The sequence below is a fragment of the Protopterus annectens genome, chromosome 12.part0 (assembly GCF_019279795.1).
Source record: "Protopterus annectens isolate FY-2018-M chromosome 12.part0, PAN1.0, whole genome shotgun sequence".
In the NCBI taxonomy this organism is placed as follows: domain Eukaryota; kingdom Metazoa; phylum Chordata; order Ceratodontiformes; family Protopteridae; genus Protopterus; species Protopterus annectens.
This window is the reverse complement of record NC_056746.1, coordinates 335,541,363-335,569,052: the sequence shown is the minus strand read 5'-3', so window position 1 is coordinate 335,569,052 and position 27,690 is coordinate 335,541,363. Positions and strand designations below refer to the sequence as shown.

The window sequence follows — 27,690 nt, the reverse complement described above, 5'->3', positions numbered from 1 at the left end:
ATGTTGGGTAGTTCTAGTCAAGATAGTTGTTTAAGGGCCTGGCGGTGGTAAGACCTAAAGGCTGAATCTGTTGCAAACTTTGCTATTTTATTGTGATAGGTGTTTATTTTGGCCAAGTCAGATTTGTTGAGATTTGTGAATATGGGGGATGCATAGAGAAAGTGTGGAGTCTAGGTGGGTTCTGACAATAATGGTTTTAGTATTATTGGAAAGGTATTTCTTGCATCTGTATAGCATTCCAATTCTCTTGTGAACTTTTTTTATTCTTTGTGCAATACGTAGGTCAAACTTCATGCTTTGATCTATTATAACACCTAGAAATTTGGTTTGGGGGACTGGTGTAATAGGGGTTTTGTTGCTTGAAATTATTTTGAATGAAAAGATCGGATCTGTAGCTTCTGTGGGATGAAATAGTATCAGCTTAGTTTTGTTTGGGTTGAGTATGAGTTGTGCATCTGATAGCTATGTTTCAACTGCAGTAAAGGATTCTTGAGTTATTTTTTGAAGCTGCTGGAATGTTTGGACTGAACAGATTAGGGATGAATCATCTGCATATTAGACCAATGTAGCATGAAGGGTGGCAGTATGAGGGTTGTTGGTGAATAAACTGAAGAGAAGGGGACCAAGGATAGACCCTTGCAGAACACCTAAAGTAACAGGTAGCAAAGGAGAAAGGTTATCTTGCCATTTTACAGCTTGTCTGTAATCTGATAAGTAGTCCTGGAACCATGCAAGAGTGGCATAGCTTAGACTGAGTAAAGATACAACAGCTAAAATTTTGTTATGGGAGACAGTATCAAAAGCTTTGGAGAGGTCTAGAAAGACAGAAGATACAACGTTGCCTTTGTTCCAGTGTTGATTAATAGTATTAGTGAAGCTAAGGGCTGTGGTAGTGCTGTGATTAGGGCAGAATCCATGCTATTTGCAAGAAGCTTGTTGGGTAAGAGATGGTTTAGGATTTGAGTGTGTATGCACTTTTTGAAAATGTTTGATAAAGGTGATTGGATAGCTATGGGCTGATAATTTGATAGTTAGTTAAGTTTCCACCTTTCTGTAATGGTATTGTGTGTGACATTTTCCAGAAAGCAGGGATATGTTGTTCAAAGATAGAGCGATTGATTAGTAAAGAGACTGGGTATAATATATCTTCAGTTGCGATTTTGAGGTATTTAGCAGGCAGTTTGTCTGCTGCAGGGGTTATGGGTTTAAGTTTATTAAGCTATTTACATATAGTACTTGTTGGGACTGGAACATGTCATTGTGAAAAGGCAAAAGCTGACTTATATCATTGTTGGTAGGAGTACACTAAAAGTTTGGAGGATATGGCACAGAACCGAACAACTGATTTATTCAATATTGAAAATTCTAGTTCCTGGTACACCAGAAATGTTTTTGTTTGCCACATTATGTTAGAATGACATGAATTCAAGTAATGAAAACATTGGCAACTATGGCTACAGCATGATGTATAGCAGAAAACTGAAAAGCCTTTCCTTTTCCCTTACCAGTATTTGGCTCAGTGGTAGACTGTTGTTTTTTTTTTCAGCTCAATGTGATATATACTAACAGAAAGAGAATTTTGTACATGGACTGGTCTCAGTTTTACAATCTTCAGTTTGGTAGTGGCTATTGTCACCTTATTCCTTTTTATTTTTCCTTCCCCTTCTTTTTTACTGCAATCACTAATACCCATTAACTCGTAATTACTGTGAAAAATGTAAAATTCTAACAAATGTTAAAGAAATGCATACGTAATATGCATAAAATGATAATCCATCCTTACCCTAGCACGTTCCAAACTCCTGATCTGCCCATGGAAAGCAGCTGGGCTCTTGAGGGCTGAAAAAGAGAGGAACATTAGGCAAACAGTTACACGTCACAGGCAATGTCTTCCATAATAAACACAAAGTCACATAACCATAGGAAAACAGCTCACTGCACAACCATCACTAAGATTGTTAGTCTCCACTGCCCACCGTTAAAACAGGATGAGTCCCCAACCAGTGTGATGGTCTTACGGAAAAACAAAGGACATCCAAATTAACGTGGTCCGTATTCTGTATACGACTACAAACAAAGCTGTGGCTGTCTAATGGAATCCCTCACGTAACACACACACACACACACACACACACACACACACACACACACACACACACACACACACACAAAATTCCTTCTTAAGTAAAGCCCAATAAGGTGCACCACGAATAACACAAATCATATTCTTCAATTTCAGTTTGACATTAAAAGAGGATAGTAAGACCCTTAGAAAACATATACCTGTAATTACATTTCAATTAAACATCTACTGCCCCCCCCCAAAAAAAAAAAATCACACAGAGGCTGAAACAAACAGAACAACTACACAGAAGAGGTGACACCAATGCAGTTCTTTAGCTCTGGTGCTGCTACAAACACTGTTTGACTATTAGAGAAGGTGACATTTCATGTACTTTCTCCCTGTGGTATTTTAATATTACAGAGTTACTGGAAACAGTTTTGCTGTTCATACAATTGCCTACTACCACCATTAGCGTTCCCTAACAGTAAAGGTCAAAGTACCATAAAAATTCTTTGTATAGTCATATTTCTCTTGATCTAGCCATGACTCCTCTCATGTAGTTAGTATCTTTTTGAAAGTTTTTAATGCAGCTACACAACCACACAGGTTTCATTTTCTACAAGGAGAAGAGCTCCCCAGCATAGCCGGCCTTAGGCATAGGCCAACTAGGTGTCCACCTAGGACACCGTTCTATTAGGGGAACATTTCCAGTAATCTAGATGGTGTAGATAGGCCAGGATGGGGCACTGAGTGGTGTGAGGGGGGCGCTGTGGAGCCCTTTTGCCTAGGGCACCATTAGACTAAAGGCCGGCCCTGCTCACCAGTCAGCCCTGGTGTGTCACACAAACACCAAATGATAAACATCTTCATGTATTTAGTGATCACCAGTCATGCTCAAATTCCAACAACTGCAACACACAAAGTTCTGCCATAGCTTGGGAGAGGCACTAAATAATGCCTTATGTTAGGAACATCTGTGAGCACACAACAACTTTTTTCTCATTTTGCTTCTCATACTCCCTGTGTAAAGTCAAGTAATTCTTGCTTTGTGACATCACTACTCCTGATGTGGCAGTTCAAGACACAGGATCACTGGGTGAATTCATTCAGTAGTGGTGACCCAATGATTGGATTAAGCAAAAAAATATATAAATCATGACATCTCAGCACTTACGCTAAAAACAGAAGGCATCTCTTCTTGGAAAAGTATGACAATGTCAGAAAAAGGCTAGTGACTTGTGCTCTGTCTTTGTGGAAATGTCTCATGGAGGTTGTATGATGACCCATTCCAGGCAGCACACAAAGCACCAGTAAGATAGATTAGAACTCTTGTGTGAATTATCAGCAACTAATTGAAGCCCACGTGATGAAGCTCTTAGATTTCATGTAAAGAAAAGATGAGCAACATGCAAATATTATACAACATATGTACAACTCATGATGAAACCTGCATAGTACTAAAAATTGCTTCCTTGCTGACAATCAACACCTCTTCCATTAAAAATGCAAAACTTGCTAAAGGAAAATAGTAATGCAGACTGCCTGCACTCCTGGCAAAATCAATAACTCCGTACTGTCATAAAGAAACCTTTAACTAAACACCTACTTAAGTGATAGCTGTATGTAAAGTACAGTTTTGTACCTACCATAAATGTAGATGTTCGAGTGTTCACCCTGCTGCAGTCATCACACTTGGGTTATCCTGCCATCAGGCGGTCCCGCAGTCGGCCTGAATTAAAAGTCTTGGTCCGGCGTCGGTTGCTGTCGTTTCTTCCCTGACGTCAGTGCGCCAGGGGTATATAAGAGGCAGCCGATGCCATTTTCTTCAGTTTTTCTTGCCCCAGATGTCAGGTGCCCCCAACAGGTAGGCAAAATAAATATATATATATATAGCTAGATAAAAATAAAACAATACCTTTAGGGACAAGCAAATACACCACAGAGGTTGTATAGGATAGAGTGGTATAGATAAGTTCAGCTAATTCAGAGGGGATGGAGGGAGGGTAACCTGGATTGCAGCAGGGTGAACACTCGAACATCTACATTTATGGTAGGTACAAAACTTTACTATGTTCATCGTGTTACCCTGCTGCAGTCATCACACTTGGGTTGAATCCCAAAGCTAAGGATGGGAGGTGGAGTTAAGCAGGGTTAGAAGAAGCTAGTAGGCCCTGCAAAACTGCAGTGGCAAAACCAGCTCTAGTCTTAGAATATAGAGGTAAGTGATAGTGTTTGGTGAAGATGTGCACTGAACTCCAAGTTGCAGCTTCCAGAATATCCTTGGTTGGCACTCCCCTGAGAAAGGCTGCTGATGTAGCTGTAGCCCTGGTGGAGTGGGACCTAATGTTAGCAGGTACCGTTTCCCATGATGCGTGTAGCAGAAACATATGCAATGCCCTATCCATTTAGAAATAGTCTGTTTTGAGACAGCTTTGCCTTGTGATCCTGTCGCATAGGCTACAAAGAGCTGGTCAGTTTTTCTGAAAGCCTTAGTTTTGTCCAAGTAGTAACGTAATTGCCTGTGAATGTCCAAAGAGTGAAGGAGTCTTTCTCCTTTGTTCTGGGGATTTGGGAAAAAGGTGGGCAAATGAATGGTTTGGTTTAGGGCCACACTGGATACCACCTTTGACATAAAGGTAGGGTTAGTTCATAGAGAGACTCTGTCTTGATGAAAAATGAGGAAAGGCTTCACTGCCATTAGTGCCTGTAGCTCTGAGACTCTTCTAACTGAGGTTATTGCTAGCAGCAGGCAGTTTTCCATGAAAGAAATTTTAAATCAACTGAAAAAACTGGTTCAAAGGGCGGCAGTGTAAGCTTTTCCAGAACAAAGTTGAGATCCCAAGTAGGTGTTGGTGCTCTCCTTGGCGGTCTTATGTTCTTAGCCCCTCTGAGGTACCCTCTTAGGAGTGGATGTGAGAATAAAGGAGGATCCGTGTTGTAATGAGCTGAAATTGCTGAGGCGTGGATCTTAATAGATGAAAAGGAAAGTCATTTGTGCAGCATCTCAGTTAAATATTGTAGAACCTGAGGAATGTTTGGATCAAGGGGATTTTGGCCTTTAGCCTGGTTCCAGGCGCAAAATCTTTTCCATTTCTCTGAATAGGTTTTCCTGGTGCTGGGCCTCCTGGCCTCCAGAATGACATCCATAACAGCTTTGGATAGAGGTGTTGGCTGGTTGTTTAGGTAATTTGCCATGCAGCCAGGTTTAAAGTCTTGAGCTGGCTGTGTAGAATCTGATTGTCTCGCTGGGTGAGCAGGTGAGGAATTTGTGGTAAAATCCATGGTGGGCCATGGGCCATGTACTTTAGAATTGGATACCAATGCTGGCGTGGCCAGTCTGGTGCAATGAGTATCATTTGTGGCCTCTCTAATCTGACTTTCAGGAGTACCTTTGCTAGAAGAGGTAGTGGAGGAAAGGCATACACTGTTAATGTTTTCCAACTGAATGAGAGAGTGTCCAATTTCCAAGATTGTGGATGGAATGTCCTTGTGCAAAATTTTTGAAGTTGGTAGTTTTGGGGGCTTGCAAACAGATCTATGTCTGGGCGTCCCCATTTTTGAGCTATCATTGCAAATACTTGTGGATCTAGTTTCCACTCGTGTGGATCCATGATGTTTCTGCTTAGGTCGTCTGCCAATGTGTTTTTCTTTCCTGGCAGGAATTGTGCTTGTAATTGAACCTGGTAAGACAGTGCAGTGTTCCATAAGGTCATTGCTTGCCTGCATAGAGGGTAGGAATGTGTGCCCCCTTGCTTGTTTATGTACCACATTACTGTGGTATTGTCCGTCTTTATTATAAGTTGTCCTGGGTTTAAGAGGTCCTTGAAAGCTGTTAGGGCATTCTGTACTGCTAGCATTTCTTTTTGATTGATATGCAGATGCCTCTGATCTGTAGTCCATTTGCCCTGAATGCACTGTCCTGCCATGTGTGCTCCCCAGGCATAGTCGATGCATCAGTTGTCATAGTTTGCCTGGCTGTGGGTAAGGTGAAAGGCTGACCCTTGTTGAGGTGACATGCCTGTGCCCACCAAAGAAACTCCTGTTGAAGGCAGGGAATGAGTGGTATCATTGTCTCCAAGCTGTGGCTGTGTTGAGTCCATACGCTTTTCAGGTACCATTGTAATTTCCTCATATGCAGTTTTGAAAATGGTATTAGTAGTATGCAAGATGCCATGAATCCCAAGGCCTGCAGAATTTTTCTTGCAGGGAGTTGGGTCTTTGTTGCCATTATTTTGTAATATTGAGTCAGCTGTTGTTGCTTGTCTGGCGTGAGAAAAGCCATCTGGGCCATTGTATTCAAGCTGGCACCCAGGAATATTATGTTTTGTGAGGGCATTAGTTTTGATTTCTTTTCGTTTACTGTGTACCCTAGGCAACTTAGAAGGTGTTTGACAAATGCCAGATGCTTTAAAAGAATGTCCTTGCTTTCTGCTTGAATAAGGCAGTCGTCCAGGTATGGGTATATTTGAATTCCTCTTTGTCTGCAGTACGCAATTACTGGTGCCAGGCATTTTGTGAACACCCTGGGCGCAGTAGATAAGCCAAAGGGCAGTGCAGAGAATTGATAATGCGTTGAACCTGCAATGAAGTGGAGGTATCTTCTGCAATTTTGTCTGATAGGGACATGCAGGTATGCCTCCTTGAGGTCCAACATTACTAGCCAAGCATTCTTGCCCAGCATGGGAAGAAGCTGCTGTAGTGTTAGCATCTTGAATTTTGGTACTTGCAGATAGGTGTTCAGAATAGAAAGATCCAGAATGGGTCTCTATGCTTTGTCCTTTCTTGGAACTAGAAAGAGTCTTGAGTAAAATCCTTGTCCTTGCTCTTGTGTAGGTATCTGTTGAATGGCTCTCATGTCCATGAGAGCTGTAATTTGTTTTTGTGCCTCTGCCCATTGATTTGGTGGCAGGTTTGGCATTCCTTTTATCCTTGGTAAGGTATGAAAGTGGAATCTGTATCCTTGAGAGACAATGTTTAGGACCCATTTGTCTTTTGTGATGATGTGCCAGTTGTCTGCAAAAAATGCTAATTTTCCTCCCAAGGGAGCTGCCAGGAGAGATTTGCTTGGTAGTTTGAGGATTGAGTCATTGTGTTTGCCTTCTGTTAGCTTGGGGCCTGTCTTCTCCTGCTTTCTGGGTAGCAGTACCCCATTGGCGAGGTTTGTAAGGGCCTTGTGACTGACCTCTGCCCCTTGGACGTCTGTATTTGCCCCTCTGTGATCTGTCAGAAGCTGGAAAGGACCATTTTTTTGTTGGCCAATTTCTGCTGAAACGAGGGGGGTGTACCTGCAAAAAATCCTTGACCGTCTTGCATAGACTTTGCCTTATCCTCCATTTTCTTTAAAACCTCTTCTGCTTTGACATCAAATAATACATCCCACTGTAAAGGTGCATCCAATAATTTTGCTTTGACATGATCAGGAAGGGTTTGTTCTTTTAACCAAGCATGTCTACGTATGACAGAGCCAGTAACAGCTGCTCTACAGGAAGCTTCCAACGAATCAAATCCACATTGTAAAGTATGTCTGCCCACCTGTTCAGCTGCATGCAACAGATCCTGCATTTCCTTGAATTCAGACTGTTCAGTATGTGTGCTCATTTTTTGTTTTAATTGAGACATTAGGAATTGCTGATATTTCAGCATGTGAAACTGACAATTTAATGCTCTCATAGCCAGAGTTGCTGAGGTGTATATTTTCTTTCCCCATCTATCTAGGGCTCTGGAATCCCTTTCAGAGGGTACAGGATTTTTAGCCATAGAAGCTTTAGCTCCCTTAGGACCCTGGGAAATTGTTTCTGGGTCAGCCACAGGGCTTTTATAAAGGAATTTGTGTGAGTCAGGAACTCTGTAGTATCTGTCTGGTTTGGCTGGAGCAGGGGGTAGAGAGTCTGGATTTAAATTAGACTCCAAGTAAACATCATCCACAGTATCTAAAACTGGAGGGATAGCAAGAGGTCTGTGCTGGGGAAGTAAAAGGAACTCTCGGAGCCTTTTCTTAGAGTCAGAGTAGTCCTGGCCTTCCCAGTGGAAATGTTCCCTCAAGGTATGTAAAGTTTCCCCAAAGGAGTAGTCTTCAGGGGGAGATGCTGAGGGAATAGAGTCTTCAGCATCAGAATCTTCATAAGGTGGAAAAGTGTAATCCTGTTCCTCAGAAGAATCTGAGGAAATTGAAACCTGGTCAGAGGAAGCATAATCCTCCTCTTGTCCTGGTCTTTTATCAGGAGGGGGATGGGAACCCCTGATTAGGGTAATCAAATCTTCAGCCATCTTAAGCATCTGTTTCTTAGGCATGGGGCCTTGAACTGTAGACTGATGTACAGTCTTCTTAGGTTTTAAAGGTGTTTTAAGCTTAGCATAGGATTTAATGGTGAGTGTAGTCGGTCTGAAGACACCATCTGCAACCGAAGGTGTTTCCACTGTACCGGGGTCTACTTCTGCTCCAGTGTCGGAAGATGGCTGCGTCGGCCTAGTAGACTCCGCTTGAGAATCCACAGCTGTCTGGGGTTCTAGTTCTGCGGTCGTCAGGGGCTGCGTAAGCGCCTCACTGAAAACCGGAGAACCAGAGACAGGCCCAGCAGAGGCCTCGGAGTCTGGCTTGTTCCTAGGCTGCCTGTCCTTATCCTTGCGTTTTTTATGTATGTCGGTCATCGGCTGCTCCGACAGCATGATATAATTGAATCTCCTACCAAAGAAATGACATGCAAAGTCAAAACGGTGTTTGATAGTTCGTTTATTAAACCTAGCACAAAACCGACAACCTGTGACGTCGTGGTCTGGGCCTAGGCAAGGAATACAATAGGAATGGAAATCAGACCTCCCAACCGTCCCGAATTATTCGGTTTTTACCGAATTTTGGGGTCCAAAAGAAGGGGTGCCACGATTCCCGATTGGCACCCCTTCATTTCCGATTTCTTTGCCTTATTTTTTTATTTTTTTTTATTTTCGCGCTGTCGGAGCTGACGTCATCACGTGCGCAATGACGTCAGCTCCGTCAGCACTACCAGCCAGTCGGAATTGAGCTCCTTGAGCTCGCGTCATCATTTCCGGCTGGCTGCAAGCTGTTGCTGCATTTGAAAAGCTTGCCGCCAATCCCATTCAAACAGAAACACTTAGCTGCCGCCTGCCTGCCATTCATTTTTAATTTGGACTGGGACTTATTGCCCGAGGGCCGAGAAAGAATGCTGCTGTTCGTGCTGGAGCCTGGGACTATCTGAGAAAATAATTATATGCTGCTGTTACTGTATGATTTGCTGTTGCCTGCCCACTGCCTGTTTGTGTTGGACTCGGAAGGAAGTAGGGAAGATAACAGAGATGGCGGCATAATTTAAATTTTGCAGAGTCAGCCCACATGTGTCCCATCCCAATCCCATCCTCCAGGTAAGAAAACAACTCTCTGAACTGCATTATGCCAAGAACTTTGTGGTTTGTTTATTTTAAGTGCTGGCAAGAAAGAACTGTGCTGTTTACCCGTCCCATAGTTGTATTTGTCTGGCAAAAAAGAGCTGTGCTGCTAGCTTACTCGTAGTTGTACTTATCTGCATTTCCAGCGAAGAACTGTTTGCTTGTGTGTTTACCCAGCTGTGTTTATCTGCATTGTTCACCGCGCTGAGTCTGCTGCTCGCAAGTGTGTTTATCTACAAAATTCTGCATTAATCAATTTGCTGCTCGCAAGTGTGTGTTTATCTGCATTAATCTGCTGCTCATAAGTGTGTGACCGTGTTTATCTGCATTTCTAGCAATGATCTGTTTGCATGTGTGTCATGGATGCATCCATTGCTTTCGTTGTATGCACGGCACTTGTACTTGCATTTCAGCAAGCTTTTGGCATTTGTACATTCATTTGTGTTTCAGCAGATTTATTGAGCTTTATTAAGCTGAACGACAACATTTGTCCTTAGCAGTCGCTTCAGCAGTTTGCATTTGTCTTAACAGCAGCATTCGGCATTGCACAGCATTTGTACTTCCGTCCAAGCCATAACATCTTTCTTCAGATAAAAGATTGTCTTACATGCAAACAAGAGATTTCAAGATTTATTTCTAAAGGTAGCTTTGCACTTATTTAAGTTCTTTTAAGCTGAATGACAGCATTTTGTATTTTAGAACCCGGCTCGGTCCACAATTAGCTCTTTTAAGCTGAACGGGTTTGTACTGTAGGCATTTCTGAATGGAGATTTATTTGTAATGGCAGCATTGTACTTAGTTAAGTTAGCTCATTTAAGGTGAATGGCAGCATTTTGTACTTGGAACTCAGCTCGGCAGTCCGCAATTAACTCTTTTAAGCTGAACGGCTTTGTATGCGTTTCTGAATGGCATTTTTTTTTATATATTTTATTTGCCATTTATTAACTGGGTTGGTCTGGCTGGGCAGCAGTTCACAATTAGCTCTTTTAAGCTGAACGGCCTTGTATGTGTTTCTGAATGGCATTTTTTATATTTATTTATTTTATTTGCCATTTATTAACTGGGTTGGTCTGGCTGGGCAGGTGCCCTTTTTCAGCAGAGACCCGAGGAGAAAAGCTCCATTTTATTTGTATGCACAGCATTTGTACTGGAATGGAAATGTGAATTGTTTCCCAGCAGATTTAGGTGTGGGTGATTTTGTATGGCTTTCCAGCATATTTAGGCGTGTGTGATTTGTATGGCTTTCCAGCAGATTTAGGCAATAGGCATGTGTGATTTGTGTGGCTTTCCAGCAGATTTAGGTGTGTGATTTGTATGGCTTTCCAATGTGGAATTATTTAGATCACTTTTTACTTCTACAGAAATTGTGCATATGTACTGATACTGGTTGATTGTAGAAGTTTGAGTAGAATTTTATGATGGAAATGTTCTGACTTGGGCAGCTTTGTCATTATTGCTTCATGCATTTTGTTTCATTGCATAAAGTCAGGAAGGTGTATCAAAGAACACATGTATGTTTCTTGTTTTGTGTGCAAGGGGTCTATGATTCAAAAACAGCCCAAAGGTAATCTTTATCCACCACCGGCCAGATGCATTTTCTTTGGATGTGGTGTGGGTTTCAATGAATATGAAGTTTTAATGCCAAGTCTATTTTCATTGTGAGACAGTATTGCTTTGTTTAGCAGATATCTGTTAGTGTTTTGTGCATTGTACTCCAAAATTTAAGAATAAATCCAAATAATCATTGTATAAGTAAAGCAGTATGCACACATTAGTGTTTATGGTAAATATGGTGAAATCGCCAGGTAATGGGACATTGGAATGGCTGCAGGGGGTCAGTGGTGCCACATCTTGGTTGTCTGTTCTTCAGTTTGCATTTGAAAACTGATACCCCACAATTCCATTGGTGTGGGTGGGGCTACGTAATTATGTATGCAAATTAGATTTTAATCGGTGTACAGATTTGTACCTATTTTTCATGGGCTTTGTCCAGATTTTTGATGTTTCCAGGTTGAGAGGTATGATGGAAATCCTTATGAGGTATTTGCTTCCCACAAGAAATGCAATTGTTAACTTTTTCTGACATCGGACTGAGGCAAGAAAAGGTTCCCCAACGGGCTACTTAGCTTTATTGAAGACTTCGGACTGAAATTCGAATCGAAAATCTCAGGTGTTGGCCGACCGGCACTTGCGAACTGATTCTGCTTCGGGCACTGCGTGGCAAGAAAGACTGAAGAAAATGGTGTCGGATGCCTCTTATATACCCCTGGCACACTGACGTCAGGGAAGAAGCAACAGCAACTGACACCGGACCAAGACTTTGGAATTCAGGCCGACTGCGGGACTGCCTGATGGCAGGATAACCCAAGTGTGATGACTGCAGCAGGGTAACACGATGAACATCAGTAAATACAATCACTGACTTGTATTGCTTTGTGAAATGACATGCATATCAGCTCAGGAAGTAGTTTTCATAACAGGTCATGCACACAAGGAGTGCTTAACACAATGGTGACCCACATTCATATTGTGGGCACCTAACCAAAAACTATACTTGTAGAGTACAATCTGGCATGCCAATAATGCAGCAATACAATTAAACACTAGTACATGTCAATAAAGCAGCAATCCAAGTAAATTGTTTCATAATATCAGCTGTACTTCCAAAAATTGTATGTTTTGCTCATTTGTGTATCTACTACATCTCAACACTTCATTAAGTGCCCTTGAAAAATACCATAATTCTAAGTCCTGACAAAACTATAGTAAATATTCAAAATTTTGCTTGAGGAAAAAAATAAAACGAGACTAGAGGAGAAGAGCAATAACACACGAGCTTATCATATCAGCATCAATGCACTGGGCAGAACACTAAAGTACAGTTTTGTACCTACCATAAATGTAGATGTCCGAACTGGATAGCATCTGCAGTCATAACAACTGGGTTGTCCTGTCGTCAGGCAGCCCTTTGGTCGGCCGGATTCCAAAGTCCGGGTCCGGCTTCGGCTGATGTCGCACTTCACCCGACGTCATCTCTGCTGGTCTTCGGGTATAAAGGCATCAGCCGACGCCATTTTCTTCAGTGTTTCTTGCCCCAGATGCCAGCTGCCCTCTTGGAAGGCTAAATTTTGGGTAAAAATGCCAATGTTTCCCAAAGGATAGAAGGCAAACACAAAAAATAAGCATGTATGTACATATATACAAACAAATACACCATAAGAGACTCCCCCCCACCAGCTAGCTATTAGGAGGGTAAATACCCTATGAGTACCACAGAGGGGCAGGAGGGAGGGTAATCCTGACTGCAGATGCTATCCAGTTCGGACATCTACATTTATGGTAGGTACAAAACTGTACTATGTCCTTCATGGATGCATCTGCAGTCATAACAACTGGGTAGAATACCATAGCCAACTAGGGGAGGAGGAAGAATAGATTATGGTGTGGTTAGGATCCCTTGCAGTACAGCAGTGGCAAACCCTGCTCGGGATCTGGAATACAGAGGTAAATTATAATGCTTGGCAAATGTATGCACGGAGGTCCAAGTAGCCGCCTCAATAATGTCCTTGGTTGCCACTCCTCGTAAGAAGGCTGTGGTAGTGGCTGTTGCTCTTGTAGAATGAGGTCGTATGTTCTGTGGAATTGGTTTTCCATGGAAGGAGTAACAGAATCGTATGCAATTTCCTATCCATTTGGAGATTGTCTGTTTGGAAATTGCTTTTCCTTCCCTTCCTGTTGCATAGGCTACAAAAAGCTGGTCAGTTTTTCTGTTACTTTTTGTTCCGTCCAGGTAGTAGCGTAGCTGTCTGTGTACATCCAAGGTATGCAGCATTCTTTCCCCTCTGTTTTGTGGGTTGGGGAAGAAGGTAGGTAGGTGGATTGCCTGGTTTAGGGACACTCTGGATATCACCTTAGGCATAAATGTAGGATTAGTCCTCATGGACACTCTGTCTTGGTGGAAGATTAGGAAGGGTTGTACTGCCATTAGGGCCTGAAGTTCAGAAACCCTCCTTGCTGAGGTTATTGCCAGTAGGAAAGCAGTTTTCCATGAAAGATGCTGTAGGTCTGCTGTTGCTGCTGGTTCAAAAGGTGCAAGTGTCAACTTTTCTAGCACAAAGTTCAAATCCCAAGCTGGCAGTGGTGGTTTCCTAGGAGGTTTTACATTCTTGATCCCTCTGAGGAACTGCCTGAGTAGAGGATGTGAGAAGACAGGTGGATCAAAGCTGTATTCTGCTGAAATAGCTGATGCATGTATCCTGATGGAGGAATAGGACAGGCCTGTATGTAGAAGCTCTGCCAAGTACTCCAGAATGTTAGCCATATCTATATTCGACACATCCTTCCCTCTTTCAGCACTCCAAATGACAAACCTTTTCCATTTCCTGCATAGTTCCTTCTTGTTGAAGGTCTGCGGGCTTCAAGGATAATGTCTTTAACCCTTTGGGAGAGATCTGGAATAGTTGCTGCTATGTGATGTGCCATGCAGTCAGCTGCAACGTTTTTAGGTTTGGATGCATGATGCTGTAGTTGTTCTGAGTTAACATTAAAGGCATCAGGGGTATTGACCACATTTTGTCCCGAGACATGCTCCTCAGCAATGGGTACCAGTGTTGTCTTGGCCAGTTTGGAGCTATCAGGATTATCCTTGGACGTTCCTCCTTGATTTTTAGTAATACCTTGTGTATCAAGGGAAGAGGTGGGAATGCATATGCTGTCAGGCCTTTCCAGCTGAAGGAGAGCGAATCCACTTCGATGCAAGTGGATGGAATGTCCTTGTGCAGAATTTTTTGAGCTGGTGGTTGAGAGGGGAAGCGAATAGATCTATCTGTGGCATTCCCCATTTCTTTGCGATGGTCTTGAAGATGTCTGGGTGTAGCATCCATTCGTGAGCATCCGAGGTGGTTCTGCTTAACATGTCTGCTAGAGTGTTCTCCTTTCCCGGTACAAACATTGCCTGTAACTGGATGTTGTAGCTGAGTGCCAGGTTCCAAAGGTCCAAAGTCATTCTGCATAGGGGTATGAATGAGTGCCTCCCTGTTTGTTGATGTACCACATGACTGTGGTGTTGTCTGTCCTTATCATCAAATGGCCTTCTTTGAGAAATGGTCTGAATTTTTGGATTGCCAGTTTTACTGCCAGCATTTCTTTTAGGTTGATGTGCAGGTGAAGTTGGTCCTGCGTCCACAATCCTTGCACGCATTTGTCCAGCATGTGAGCCCCCCATCCTAGGTCTGAGGCATCTGTTGTGATGGTTTGGCTTGCTTGATATTTGTGAAAGGGTAAGCCTGGGTTTGACTGGCATGCTTGAGCCCACCATAGGAACTCCTGTTCTAGGCATGGAATTAGTGGAATTTCTGTTTCTAGGCTGTGCCTGTGTTGGGACCATAAATTCTTTAGGTACCACTGTAGTTTTCTCATATGCAGTCTGGCATGTGGAACCAAGATTATGCATGATGCCATGAAGCCCAAGGCCTGCAGAACTTTTCTTGCTGTTAGCTTGCTGTGGTTTGTTAGTGCCAAGAAGTAAAGAGGAGATCTTTTGTTTTTCTGCAGTTAGGAATGCCATTTGTTTTACTGTGTCCAATTCAGCCCAAGAATGTCCTTGTTTGGGATGGAATCAGCCTTGATTTTTGCAAATTGACTGTGTATCCCAGTGCTTGTAGCAAGTAAATGACCCTTTGTAAATCTGTTGTCAGCTTGCTTTTGTTGTCCCCTTGTAGCAGGCAGTCGTCCAGGTATGGATAAATTTGGATTCCCTGTAGTCTGCAGTGGGTGATTACTGATGCCAGGCATTTTGTGAATACTCTGGGCGCAGTAGATAAGCCAAAGGGCAATGCTGAGAATTGATAGTGCTCTGATCCTGCAAGAAATCGGAGGTATCTTCTGCAAATTGGTCGAATGGGGACGTGCAGGTATGCCTCCTTGAGATCTAGAGTTACCAGCCAACACTCCTTGCCCAGCATGGGAAGTAGTTGCTGTAGGGTCAGCATCTTGAATTTTGGGACAATGATGTATGTGTTTAAGGTGGACAGATCGAGAATAGGTCTCCAGCTTTTTTCCTTTCTTGGAACTAGGAATAGTCTGGAGTAGAATCCTTTGCCTTGTTCTGTTATTGGTACTCTTTCCACAGCTCTCATCTTTGTTAATTGCATTATCTGCTGTAGAGCTTCTGTTTTTGATTTGGAGGTAGGTTTGGCATTCCTCTTTGACTGGTATAGTGTGGAAGTGGAACCGTAACCTTGGTCTATGGTTTGCAAAATCCACTTGTCTTTTGTGATATAGTGCCAGTTCTTTGAAAATAAGGTTAATTTTCCGCCTAAGGGTGCTGCTATTTGTTCCCTGGTAGGCGGAGTTAGAATCAAGTCACTGTGATTGCCCTGTTGTAGTGGTAGTGGCTGTGCCTGTGGCTCTGTTATTACCTTGCCACTGTCGTCCTCTGTAGGCACCCCTCTGGTTTGATTTCTGCCTCTGGAACGTCTATTCCTGCCCCTTTGGGATCTTGTGGAGTCAGGAAAGGACCAATTTTTGGCAGGCCAGTTCCTGCTAAACCTTGGGGGCTGAACCTGCAAGAAATCTTTAACCGTTTGTACAGATTTTGCCTTTTCTTCCATTTTCTTCATTACCTGCTGGGCAGGTGTACCAAACAAACTGGTCTTATCCATAGGAGCATCTAATAACTTAGCTTTAACATGATCCCGTAAAACTTGTTCCTTCAGCCATGCATGTCTTCTTATCACTGTGCCAGTCATGGCTGATCTAAATGAAGCCTCCAGTGCATCATAGCCACATTTTAAGGAATGGTTACTAACCTGTTGTATGTTATTTACCATTTCTAATAGATTTTCTTATCTATAGAGTCATCAGAGGATAGCTTTTTAGTTAACTGATCAAGCATAAACTCTTGGTATTGTATCATGTGAAACTGACAGTTTAAAGCTCTAGCTGAGAGAGTAGCAGAGGTGTAAACCTTTTTGGCCCCATCTGTCAAAAGCCCTGGCTTCCCTTTCAGAGGGAATAGGGTTTTTGCTGTGGTTGAGGCTACTGCCTTAGGGCCCTGGGATATAGTTTTGGGGTCTGCAAGAGGGGCCTTGTATAGGTGATGATGAGTGTCTGGCACCCTGTAAAATCTATCTGGTTTGGCAGGTGCTGGAGGTAAAGAATCTGGTGCAGTGCAAACATCATTAAATGCATCGTCCACAACAGAGAGGACAGGAGGTATAGCTAAGGGCCTGTGTTGTGGTAGGTGCAGAAAAGTCCTAAGTCTTTTTCTGGAGTCTGAAAAATCCTGTTCCTGCCATTGGAAATGTTCTCTCATGGCATGTAAGGTTTCCCCAAAGGAGAATTCTTCTGGTGGGGAAGCAGCTGGAATGGATTCTTCAGCATCTGAGTCCTCAAAATTGGAGAAAGGAGCCTCTGGCTGGTCTGTAATATCTGAGTCTTCCACAGAATCATCAGAGGACACAGGCTCGAGGGGCTCTGCTCTAGGTCTCTTTTCTGGGGGCTGAGAGGCCCTGTCTGGGTGAGATTGAGATCCCCTAATTAAGGATATTAAATCTTCTGCCAGAGTAAGCATTTGTGAACTAGAAGTGGGCCTGGTTGAGGGGGGGTTTAACAGGCACTGACTTAGTAGATTTGGCTGCTTTAGCCCTGGCGAAGGCCTTAATAGACATGGCTGCAGGAGGCCTAGCAGCACCACGTGCTGAGGTAGAGACATCCAAAGGGATGGTGTCTGATAAGTCACTAGTAACCACTGTAGTAGGTAAAATTTCTGAGGCCGATTCAAGTAAGGTAACCGGAACCTCAGTAGTAGTCATTGATTCGGCTGTACTCTGATCAGTTTTCTCGGTTTCGGCCGAAACCGAGACAATCGCAGTTTGCTTAACCATGGTTTCGGCCGAAACCGCGGACCGCGAGTGTCGGTCTTTTTCTTTGCGTTTTTTAATAATTTGGGTAGTCGGAGGATCCGACGGCATAATGTACGCAAATTCAGAGCCGAAAAACTGTTCAGCAAACTCCGACCGACGTCTAAGCGTTCGTCGGTTGAAAGAAGCACAGGCCGAACAGGCTGCTACGTCGTGGTCTGGGCCTAAACAAGGCAAACAGTAAGAGTGGAAATCTTTATGAGGTATTTGTTTCCCACAAGTTAAACAGTTATTGACTTTTTCTGACATCGGCTGAGGCAAGAAAGAGTCCCCAACGGGGTACTTAGCTTTTAGAAGTCTTGAAGGAGTATTCGGTAGTAGTAATCTCTGGATCTGACCGACCGGCACTTGCGAACAGCTTCTGCTTCGGGCGCCACGCGGCAAGAAAGACTGAAGAAAATGGCGTCGGCTGATGCCTTTATACCCGAAGACCAGCAGAGATGACGTCGGGTGAAGTGCGACATCAGCCGAAGCCGGACCCGGACTTTGGAATCCGGCCGACCGAAGGGCTGCCTGATGACAGGACAACCCAGTTGTTATGACTGCAGATGCATCCATGAAGGACATCATACATTCTGTGTCGTCTCATTCAATTCATCCTAAACAATCTTGATTTCCCATGTCTAGGTGGGCAAGTCCTCCCTGGCTCAATCACAGAGTATCTGTACTGTGACTAAGGGGTGCACGAGGTATGTAGTCAGGACTTCATTCCTCTATGTCAGTGGTGAGACACAATCAGGGACTTTTTATCTTTTCAGAAAGTGCAGTAGGAGAGAGACGAGTCTTTTTTTTTCTTATTTTAGAAAGGCCAGTCCCTGATCTAAAATGCCTGGACAGAGTTTTTAAAGTTTAAACATAAGCATGACAAACTTCTTGCAGTCAGCAGAAACCACAGGATATGCTACAGATGTCCAGACAACCAAAATCTGATCTCAGAATAAATACAGCAGTATCAAGAGTCTAAACATTAGGTGTCCATTCCAAATATACTGCAATCAGACTAGCAACTGGTGTGTACCCAACTGACACCTGGTTCCCAAGTATCATAACCTGCACTGCTAAAATATTATCTTGTGAAGGAAGAGATGGAAATCTGGGACGTCTTTAGAGCAGAAAATGGAAATTAGTTCAGTGCCATATCCCATACCAGATTCCAGAGGAGATTTCTCTGTCTTTACCTGAAAAGGTCTAGCACTGAGCACCATTTTGACAAGCACATCCTGTTTCTGAAGCAGTGAGGTGGCTGAGAGAACAGGGGAAACTGAGAAGACTTCAAGCTACAATACAGACTAAAGAATTTTCATTCTAACAGCTGTACAGAAAGTGGTAAAACTCTGACTGTTGAAAAAATCAGGCTGAACAAATGCTATCTGCCTTCACTGATTTTCCAGTAATATAATAATTTCCTGCAGCAATTCACAATGATGTACATATTACAATTCTCAGTTAAATATGCAATGCTCTTCTTATACACATCACCTTCTGTGTTTATTATAATCTCAGAAGGCCATTAATGTACAAGTTTCACCATAATATCCTTTTCAAGAAACATCTGCCATCTCCACATCAGAAACTATCCTACTGGAACACACACTGTCTCTCTTTAAAGAAAAGTTTTCATGTAGTCACTGTGGAAACCTGTGACTCTTCAGATGTGATGGGCTGGAAAGTTGTCTCTGCCAGTCACATAAGTTTGCTCTCCATTTTCTGTAGGAGGTATGATCATACAATGATGTGCCAGATGAATGTTCTGTGAATAGGTGCTGGATTTCTGCTTTCCTTCAACCCAATAACCATTTTCTTTCTCATCCATCGCTAATAAAATAACTCTTCTTTAATAACCTTATTCCCATGTTTCCTTCACAGAGACACACCCTTGTATATATGGTAAACAGTACATACAGTTTCCCCTCAATATTACAAAACAAAATCCGTATCTAGGACTGTAAACAGTTTCTTTTTTTTAAATGTTCTTTCCACTATGGATTCTGTCTTGCTTTATCATTGTCAAATGAATCTGCACATACTATTATTACATACAGCAATTTGGTAATGTTTTCCTGATGTTAATCATTCACTTGTAAATCACTGGATTGTGGTTTACAGTGATGTTTTTTCTGCTTTTGGTATAGGATGTGACTTAAAATGGTTCTTACACCAGTTCACCGGTCCAGGTATCAAACAATAAATGAAACTGAAACTTGTAAAATACATCTGTAGTTCTTACTCTGGAGTTGATCTTCTAATTCTTCCTAACATAAACCACTGTGTTTCCTGCTTTTCTGACTCATAAATATGGGTTATTGTGACAAAGGTAGGAAGAAAATGAAAACTTGGCTCTGAAACAGAAGCCTGGTCAAATAATTCTTAACATTTTTTTTCTTTCATTCTATTTTCTTTCCCCTCATAAACATATCATCACTCCATGGTATTTAACCATCCCAAAACCCCACAATTGACTACTTTTTGTAGTCTCGGTTGCATGAAACATAACAAGTGACCACTAGATGGCAGCTGTCTCCACATTACATGCAGGATAGACTCCACAGACACATTTTTTCAGGCACATCATTTTCTTGATCACTTCTTCCAGTTAGCAGCTTGGCTGAATCCCAAAATCTCATGTAATTTGCTTTCATCAAGTATCTGTTTCTCTCTTGTACTTCCAAGTCAGTGAGGGGTACCATTTATTACTGTGAAAAAGGATAGTGTTCTATTTGCTTTATATATGTATATATATATATATATATATATATATATATATATATATATATATATATATATATACATATAAAGTCTTTTTTTTCTGTCCTCCTTACCTCCACTGCTGCAGATCTGTCTCAGTGCTCCTACTGACCTATCTGTCGCCTTCTGTGGGAGTGGTGAGACCCTGCCACATCCCTTCTGACAAGTGGTTTGGGCCCTCCTTCTTCATCTCCTAGTGAGGTAGCCACCCCCTAAAGGGTGTGAGGATCATACATGCAACTGGGGTGGGGATTTTGTTACGTAATAGAAAAATCATCATAACTGGAGCACTGGATGCCCACTTTTGCTGCCCCATGCTTGGTTACCTGTCCATGGCCACAGTACCACCCATCAGTCGCCAACAGAGAATGCTCATCTAAAAGCGAACCCCACTCCCTGCCCTGGGATGGATGAGCCAACATAAGTCACTCATTTTCACCATTCTGTTACAATACCTTGAAAATATTCAGAACTAGGAGTAATTACTTCAGTCAAGGACAAATACCAATAAGGTCAATGTCTTCCCAAGGCTCTCTGACAATCATAAGTTATTTATTAGCCTGATTCAGCCATCATTTGAGTACAAGTTCAACTTGCACAGTTACACTAAAACTAAACTCCATCTATAGCAGCAGGTGCAGAGTAAACTTATACAGTTAATACCATCTTGCAGTCACAGAATACCTTAAACTATACAGTTTGGCTTGCCATTTTACACAGAAGTTATGTCCAGCTTTCATTCAAGTTACTACATAATAAGACACTAAGAGAACTTCTCGGCTTAGAAGTGAATGCTTACTTAAGAACTAAGACATACTGTACTGTCATATACTTGCCCAAGATTTAGGCGCACCTGAAGGAAGCCATTTTAACATAAATTATCGTGATTTTATAGAATAAGCTCCCAGTATATTTTAGAAACAGAGACTTGATAAACTTATTTAAAAATTCAATAGATAAATGGGTAGGAGTAGAGAGTTTTCAAACATATTGAAGCCTATGTTCTATGTTGGCCTGTAATAACTTCTATAAATTTATCTGTGAACCAGAGTCCTGCCCCTGGTCTGCTAAATGAACGCAGGTCTTGTGGGAAATAATCACACCACAGTCTGTCTACACCATGGAGCAATAATCTTTTGATGAGTTTTTTTTTTGACTTGACAAACTGCTTACGTGAAACACCAGTCTGACAGAATGTGTGCTCTTTGGATTTACATCAAGTGTGCTGTCTGGTAGATTTTGATACGTTTATATACAATTATGATTTTTTTTATGTCTTTCCAGCAGAAATCAACATATACAATTTATTAGTTTCCATCAATTTATCAGTTTCCATTTAAGTGAAAGTTTTAATTGTCAGACATGGTTTTATAAATGTTTACTAAATTCTGTAAAGTACACTACATGTGGCATGTCTAAAAATACATTTCTGAAGCACATTTTATTTGTAAAACTGACTGCCTTTATATTTTACAGTCTGTCATTAAGCTTAGACTTCTTAAATTACTGTAGCTTTATGAGCTCCTTTGTGTACAAACCTTTATGTGACTTTTCCTGCTGTCTCTTTCACTTGTTTTACATACTCAAAAGCTGTTTTGCCATTTTGAACATTTTAATCAATTAAAAACTAATAGGTGACCCCATGCACAACAGCTTTCAACTTATTTCCTTAAGAATTGGGGACTAAGCTGAAAAATAAGGAGGGACAAAGGTCCAAAATCAGGGACAACTTAAATATTACTCCAATTATTTTTAATAGAACAGGTTTTATATTAATATGCATTTTCTGAACAACCAGAAGCATGTTACTTAATGTCTGGCATTAATGACTGAATCTGCAGTGACTTACCAGAAAATCAAAAATTTTATGAGAGACAGGATTAAAATATGAGGCAAATTCAGGGGCATCTTGCAAAATCACGCACAGTTTAGAAGTATAGTTCCATGGCCCAGAAGCATGGGGCTTGACTGTGGGTCTGTGACACAGGTTCAATCAGTTTTCTGAGACAAGGGAGAAGCTAGCCAAATTGAGATGAGGGGACAGACTCAGTGCCGTCTCATCAAAACTCAGAGCATGGATGCCGGCTTTGACTTAACAAAGGTCAAGTGACTTGTACTGAAAGCAGGAAGCCATGTTCATAGGATAGGACAAGTGGGAGGTGTTTGCAAAGACATGCATGCTATTCTTCTAGGCAAGATATAAGACACGTGAAGAATGCGTCCCCAGTGCCCAGGTACTGACACTGCTAGCTTCCAACTACTACAGGTTTGGAGCATAAAGTGCATAACTAAAAATTCTGGCCCATTCTAAAAGCTGTGAACTGCATCATGAGTTTAAAGGGGTAATGTATAAGGACTGCATGCAAAAGTGAAAAAAAAAAGAATAGCAACTGATGCAATATGGGGGAATAAATATAAGCAGCAGACTCCCCATGAGAAAAAAAGACAAAATGCGTACATGAAGGCCTGTGCAGAATCGCTAAAATGTGTTTATCAAAATTGTTCTAAGCAACAAACTGACAAACTGTTTCACTTGAAAATGCCAGGAAAGACAGGAATCTAACTAAAAATGACTTACAGCACAGATGTGACCACTGTTTTCAGTATTAAGATTCATTTAGATTTTGTTAAAAATAAAAGCTTTCACTTTCTCAGGCAGCTGAGAAAGGAAAAATTACCCCCTCATCCTTAGGTTTGCGATTTAGAACATTTTGATACTGAGATGATTAATGAAACTATTAACAAATATGAAATTAACCCAAATGGGTCTTGAAGATATTAAACTTAACACTTATTTTGGTAGTTGATGTCTGACTAAGCATTTTCAATTGGGTTTTTTGCTGGCATGCCTGAGAAGAGAGGTTATCAACAGTTCACTGGATTTATGGCTTTGTCTCCCTCTGTTCTTTCTTTTCCATTACACAAATATTTTGCAGCAATAAAAGAATGATTTATTACAAGCAGGTGTCCTTCCAAAAAAATTAATTCTGAACAGAATGTGCACAGCTTGGAATAACAGCAGTCAGTGGTTAAAGTCCCACTTATTTGATATGAAGCAGGATGACACAACTGCCAAACTTGGTTTAAAAAAATAGTAATTCTGTGGCACAGCATGATGAGACTCCAACTCAGACTCAGCTGACCCTGGACTGAAAAGTGGTCCTGTTGTGGGATGGGTTTAAGTGGCTGACACTGACTAAACCATCCTTGGTGGAAGGGGTAGGCTGCAAGACCTGCTGTCTTCACTGACAGCCAGTATGTTATATGTCACTGTGAGCCTCAAAACATCTATCTGACCATAATGTGTATATACCTACTATACAGCAAAGAGACTACAGCTGAACTGAGCGTGCACAGAAGTGCACATGCTTCAGATGCCAACACTATGAAGTAATGTACAAAAGTAATCACTGGCACTGGAGGTTAGAGGAAAATCTACACATACCCTGCAATACTACTGGAGGGGACACTAAGTGTTCTTCAGATGGGGACAATTAATATTTAAACTTAAGCAGGGGTGCTCTATGTGGTGAAGTCAAAGGGAAGAGGATATGCCCTGGACTTTGAGAAAGGAGCATAAAAGTGCAGCAGTAAAGTATGCAGGCCAAACTCCCTTCACAGATGCTTGGATTATGGCATTTCTGGATGAACAGAAAGAGACTGATTGTTGCACCAGGGTAGAAAAGCACAGTTTAAGGATTTATTCCTCTAGCTCTCTGTCTGCTAAACCTCTGAAGTGCCTTGTTTTTTCATGCTGAAATGTTAAATGGACACGACTCACCAAGCATGTAGGATTCGCAATTCTTTTTCTTCTGAAGATTGATTTACTGCTTAATGCTACCACGGTATTTCCTTATGTTCAGAGAACACTCTGGAGAAACAGAAAGGTTTAGCTAAACAATGTAATAACAACAACAACCTGCTTGTGCCTTTGATGTCCTTTTTTGATTAAGGTTTCCACTCCTTTAATGCAGAGAATGGAAAACAAGGGGGAAACTAATTAAGCTTTGTCTAATATGATTCATGTGACAAAAGGCTCTTCATCTTATAAAAGGGTGCTGCTTCTTTCTCAGCTAACAGAAACCCAGTCAATGCAGTTCAGTTGAAGGGGTTCTTTCTGCCTATCCCTTTTCAGCACCCTCTACCTACCATGTGAACAATATCCCTGGTAGGGTGCAATATATAAGTATTTCTAAATTAGAGAGATACGTCAAAAATATATGACTACAAGGCATATTGAACAAGATACAAAATAAGATAGGATATTTGTCAAATCAGCTCTGGAGTTGGTTCCATAAGTGTGCAAGACAAAGACACACTTCAGTTTTTAAGAAAAAAAGTGGCCATAGTAAGGGTACCTCTAGCCTTGGAGAGGTACAAATTATTACCAAAGATTCCTCTGGTTCCCATGAAAAAAGGGGTTGAGAAAGCAATTCTGGACTACTGCTGCCTCTACAACTATTTTAAATTGCAGTGCTTCTGAAAGCTGTTCATCCAAACTCTTATCCCTCTGATATGACAGCCTCTGTGCGGACTTTGAGCTTAGATGACACAGTTATTTATTTATTGATATTTGTTTACCAGGAAAGTCTGACTGGGCAAGAACCCACTTTCAGTTGAGGCCAGGGAAGAAAAGCTCCAGGGAACACAAGTTACAACAATAAATCAATATCACAGGCAGCTGTTCCAATTTGCAAACCTAACATGAGTCATATAAGATTCTAGGAAAGACGAGGGCATTTGCCTTCTTAGCCATCTTGACCAAGGCCCATAAATAGTGGGGATCCTCTCCTCTGGATTACAAGCTATGCTTTTTTTTTCCGTTATTTCAGTCAAAGGAAAATAATCTCGGGACATGCACATGGTTGCCAACAAACCACATTCCAGTTATAGAAAAAACACACACACCATCTTTGGTAAGCAAATCATTAGACACAATAATACACCACTGAAGAAACCATTTATAGCCAGAACATATGGATCACCTGAAACAAAACCTCAAGCATACGCATTTTGAGAGAATCAAGCACATCAGCACCTCTGTACCCCTGCTTCCTGTACATATTAACTCTGAAACTGCACCGATATGAAAAAAGGAAACAGCTACCAGTAATACTGTTCTCCCTTTCTGTGTTTGCATGATCTTGAAACTGGTAAACAATTGAAACTTGCGATCACCAGCAGCAAACAGCAAAACAGACAACTGAAGGGATGGATCTGATCAACTGTCTTTGTCTCATCAGGTCTAAGACTGGGTACTTTGCTCCAGTTATTTCTTTATTTTTAATTGAGAAATGAGTGTTCTTGCTTCATACATGATCAGCCTAATGACTTATACACATAAATGCAAATTTAGCACTGTAAATGAATGTTTCTGATTGTGTACAAGTATTCCACCACATTTGTGTGGCATATATATATATATATATAGATACATATATGTGTGTGTGTGTGTGTGTGTGTGTGTGTGTGTGTGTGCATGTGTGTATACACACACACGTGTATGTATTTACATATATAAACACCGACACATATGTAGCATTTGAATTATAATGTAACACTACTTTTTCTCAAAACCTTAAGTCTTATTTTTGTACCAATTCTTTAACACAAGTGCACTTTCTTTTTCTTTCCACTCAATGAAACTGAATTTTTACTTGACACGAAGTGTACTGTTCATGTTCTGAAGCAAGTGAGTATAACAAACACCTGAAGTTGAATATAACCTCTTCACCATATACAATATCACGCGGTGGTGGTGCTGCGATTGAGTTGTCGTCTCACAGTAAGACGCTGACCGGTTCGACTCTCAGCTAGAGCGTCTTCTGCATGGAGACATGCGTGAATGGGCGTACCTTCGTTGAAGGTTGTGCGTTGGGGCTGGCAACTCAGCACGTAAAAATCAACTGCCAATCATTAGCAGACCGGAGTTCCGCTGTGGCGACCCCTAACTGGGAAAAGCCAAAAGACACAACCACCACCATATACAATATCAAATTATACAGACTTTTCTGCAAAGAAAGGAGCTGTTTATTTTGTTAATAAGGACTAGGGTTACCAGGTTACCACCTGTCCTTTCCTGTGCGGGACAGTCCCTGTTTGGGCAGGTGTGTCGTGTGAAAAAAAATAAAAAATGATAAATGTCCTGAGCTTTAAGGCAAAATATATTTCTAAGTTTTCATTAACAGTTGCATAAAACAATCATTTTGTATGTGAAATCTCTAAATATTATATGAAGCAGCATACGCAACTCAAACAATGTAAGAAAAAAAATTTATTTTGGCAAAAAAAGTGAAGTCCAGTCCTTTGCACTGGCTGAAGATGTGGTTTGTCCGGCACAATCTTGATGTTTCTATAAAAATCACTGGCAGATTTAGGCTTTGGAGACCTCTCCTTTTTTTGAGAACCCACTGTACAACTTTGAATAAAAAAAAAAAAAAAAAGTTTAAGAGTCTCGACTTGAAATTGGAAAATGTACTGCCAAAGCAGTGCACAGTTGAAACACTTTCAGCAGTATGTTTTCCCATTTCAACTGACAGATATTTTATTTTATTGTACTTTATGTATTTGTTTGCTGTTTAAGTCTCAATGGAAGACCCAATTGGAGAAGATGGTCAGGTGATCTGATCATCCTAAGATCCTAAGTGGCTCTTGCAACTGCATCTCCCATCCTGACTGAGAAAGCACTCAAGATGAGGAACCTGTCTAAAGAAGACAGAGGTACTTAAAGCTATTGGTTTACTACTACAGTTTGTATACTGTCATCATTTTTAACTGTATGTTAATTTCTTGTAGAAAAAAAAAATAACACATTACTGCACCTTGAAGTCCCACTATTTCATTTTGCTATACTTTTAATTGTGATAGTGCTAGTCATTTTTAATTTGCAGTTATTTGCAAAAAGTGTGGTCGTGCCTCCCTAATGCTAAGTGAAATTGCCTTATGCATTTCTTTAGTTTTTCCATAGCTATTCAACCCAACTTTTCACTTCACTTTCCAGCTCAAATAAAGAAACATGCATGAAAAATTAGGAAAGTATTTAATTTTATGATGGAGTGAAGCAAGCACATGTTACTTTTGCATTTCTTTATTTTACTCAGAAAAAGCTGATTCAGGAATTTCTTGTGTTTTTTTCAAGCAATAAGTGCAATAAGTCAGGAAACAGAGGAAGTCTGCAGCTAATGGGAAGTTTTGTGGATTTAATTTGTCAGGTACAAAAAATCATCTAGTTAACCAATTAATAAAGTGTAAGTGTCTTTATTGGATTATTTCAGATTTTGCCTGGTAACCACATATTAAATGTAAACAGCATACACAACTTAAAAGAGCATCCAAGTTGACTGCTTTCATTCTAAAATTGTGTTTGTTATTATCCACAAAAAAATAGTCACAGAATTCGTGCAGGCATAATTTTCTCCTTGACTGGCACAACAGACAAACTAGGTGCCAGTTTGTGACATATTTTATAGAATAAAAATATGCATTATTCTGTTTTATTTCATACTTATGACAGTGTACTTCAGGCATGGATTTTACATGTAAAGTGTGAAACTTATT

At 41.2% G+C, this 27,690-nt stretch overlaps 1 protein-coding gene across 3 annotated transcripts in view; it reads right to left on the bottom strand.

The window, feature by feature from the left end:
- MRTFB (myocardin related transcription factor B) overlaps positions 1–27,690 on the bottom strand; it is a 1,455,416-nt gene that overhangs the window by 667,111 nt on the left and 760,615 nt on the right. For all 3 annotated transcript variants that reach the window (XM_044089410.1, XM_044089411.1, XM_044089412.1), the window contains exon 3: positions 1,784–1,839. In XM_044089410.1, coding sequence (XP_043945345.1) covers positions 1,784–1,839 — 56 coding nt within the window. The remainder of the gene's footprint in view (positions 1–1,783; positions 1,840–27,690) is intronic.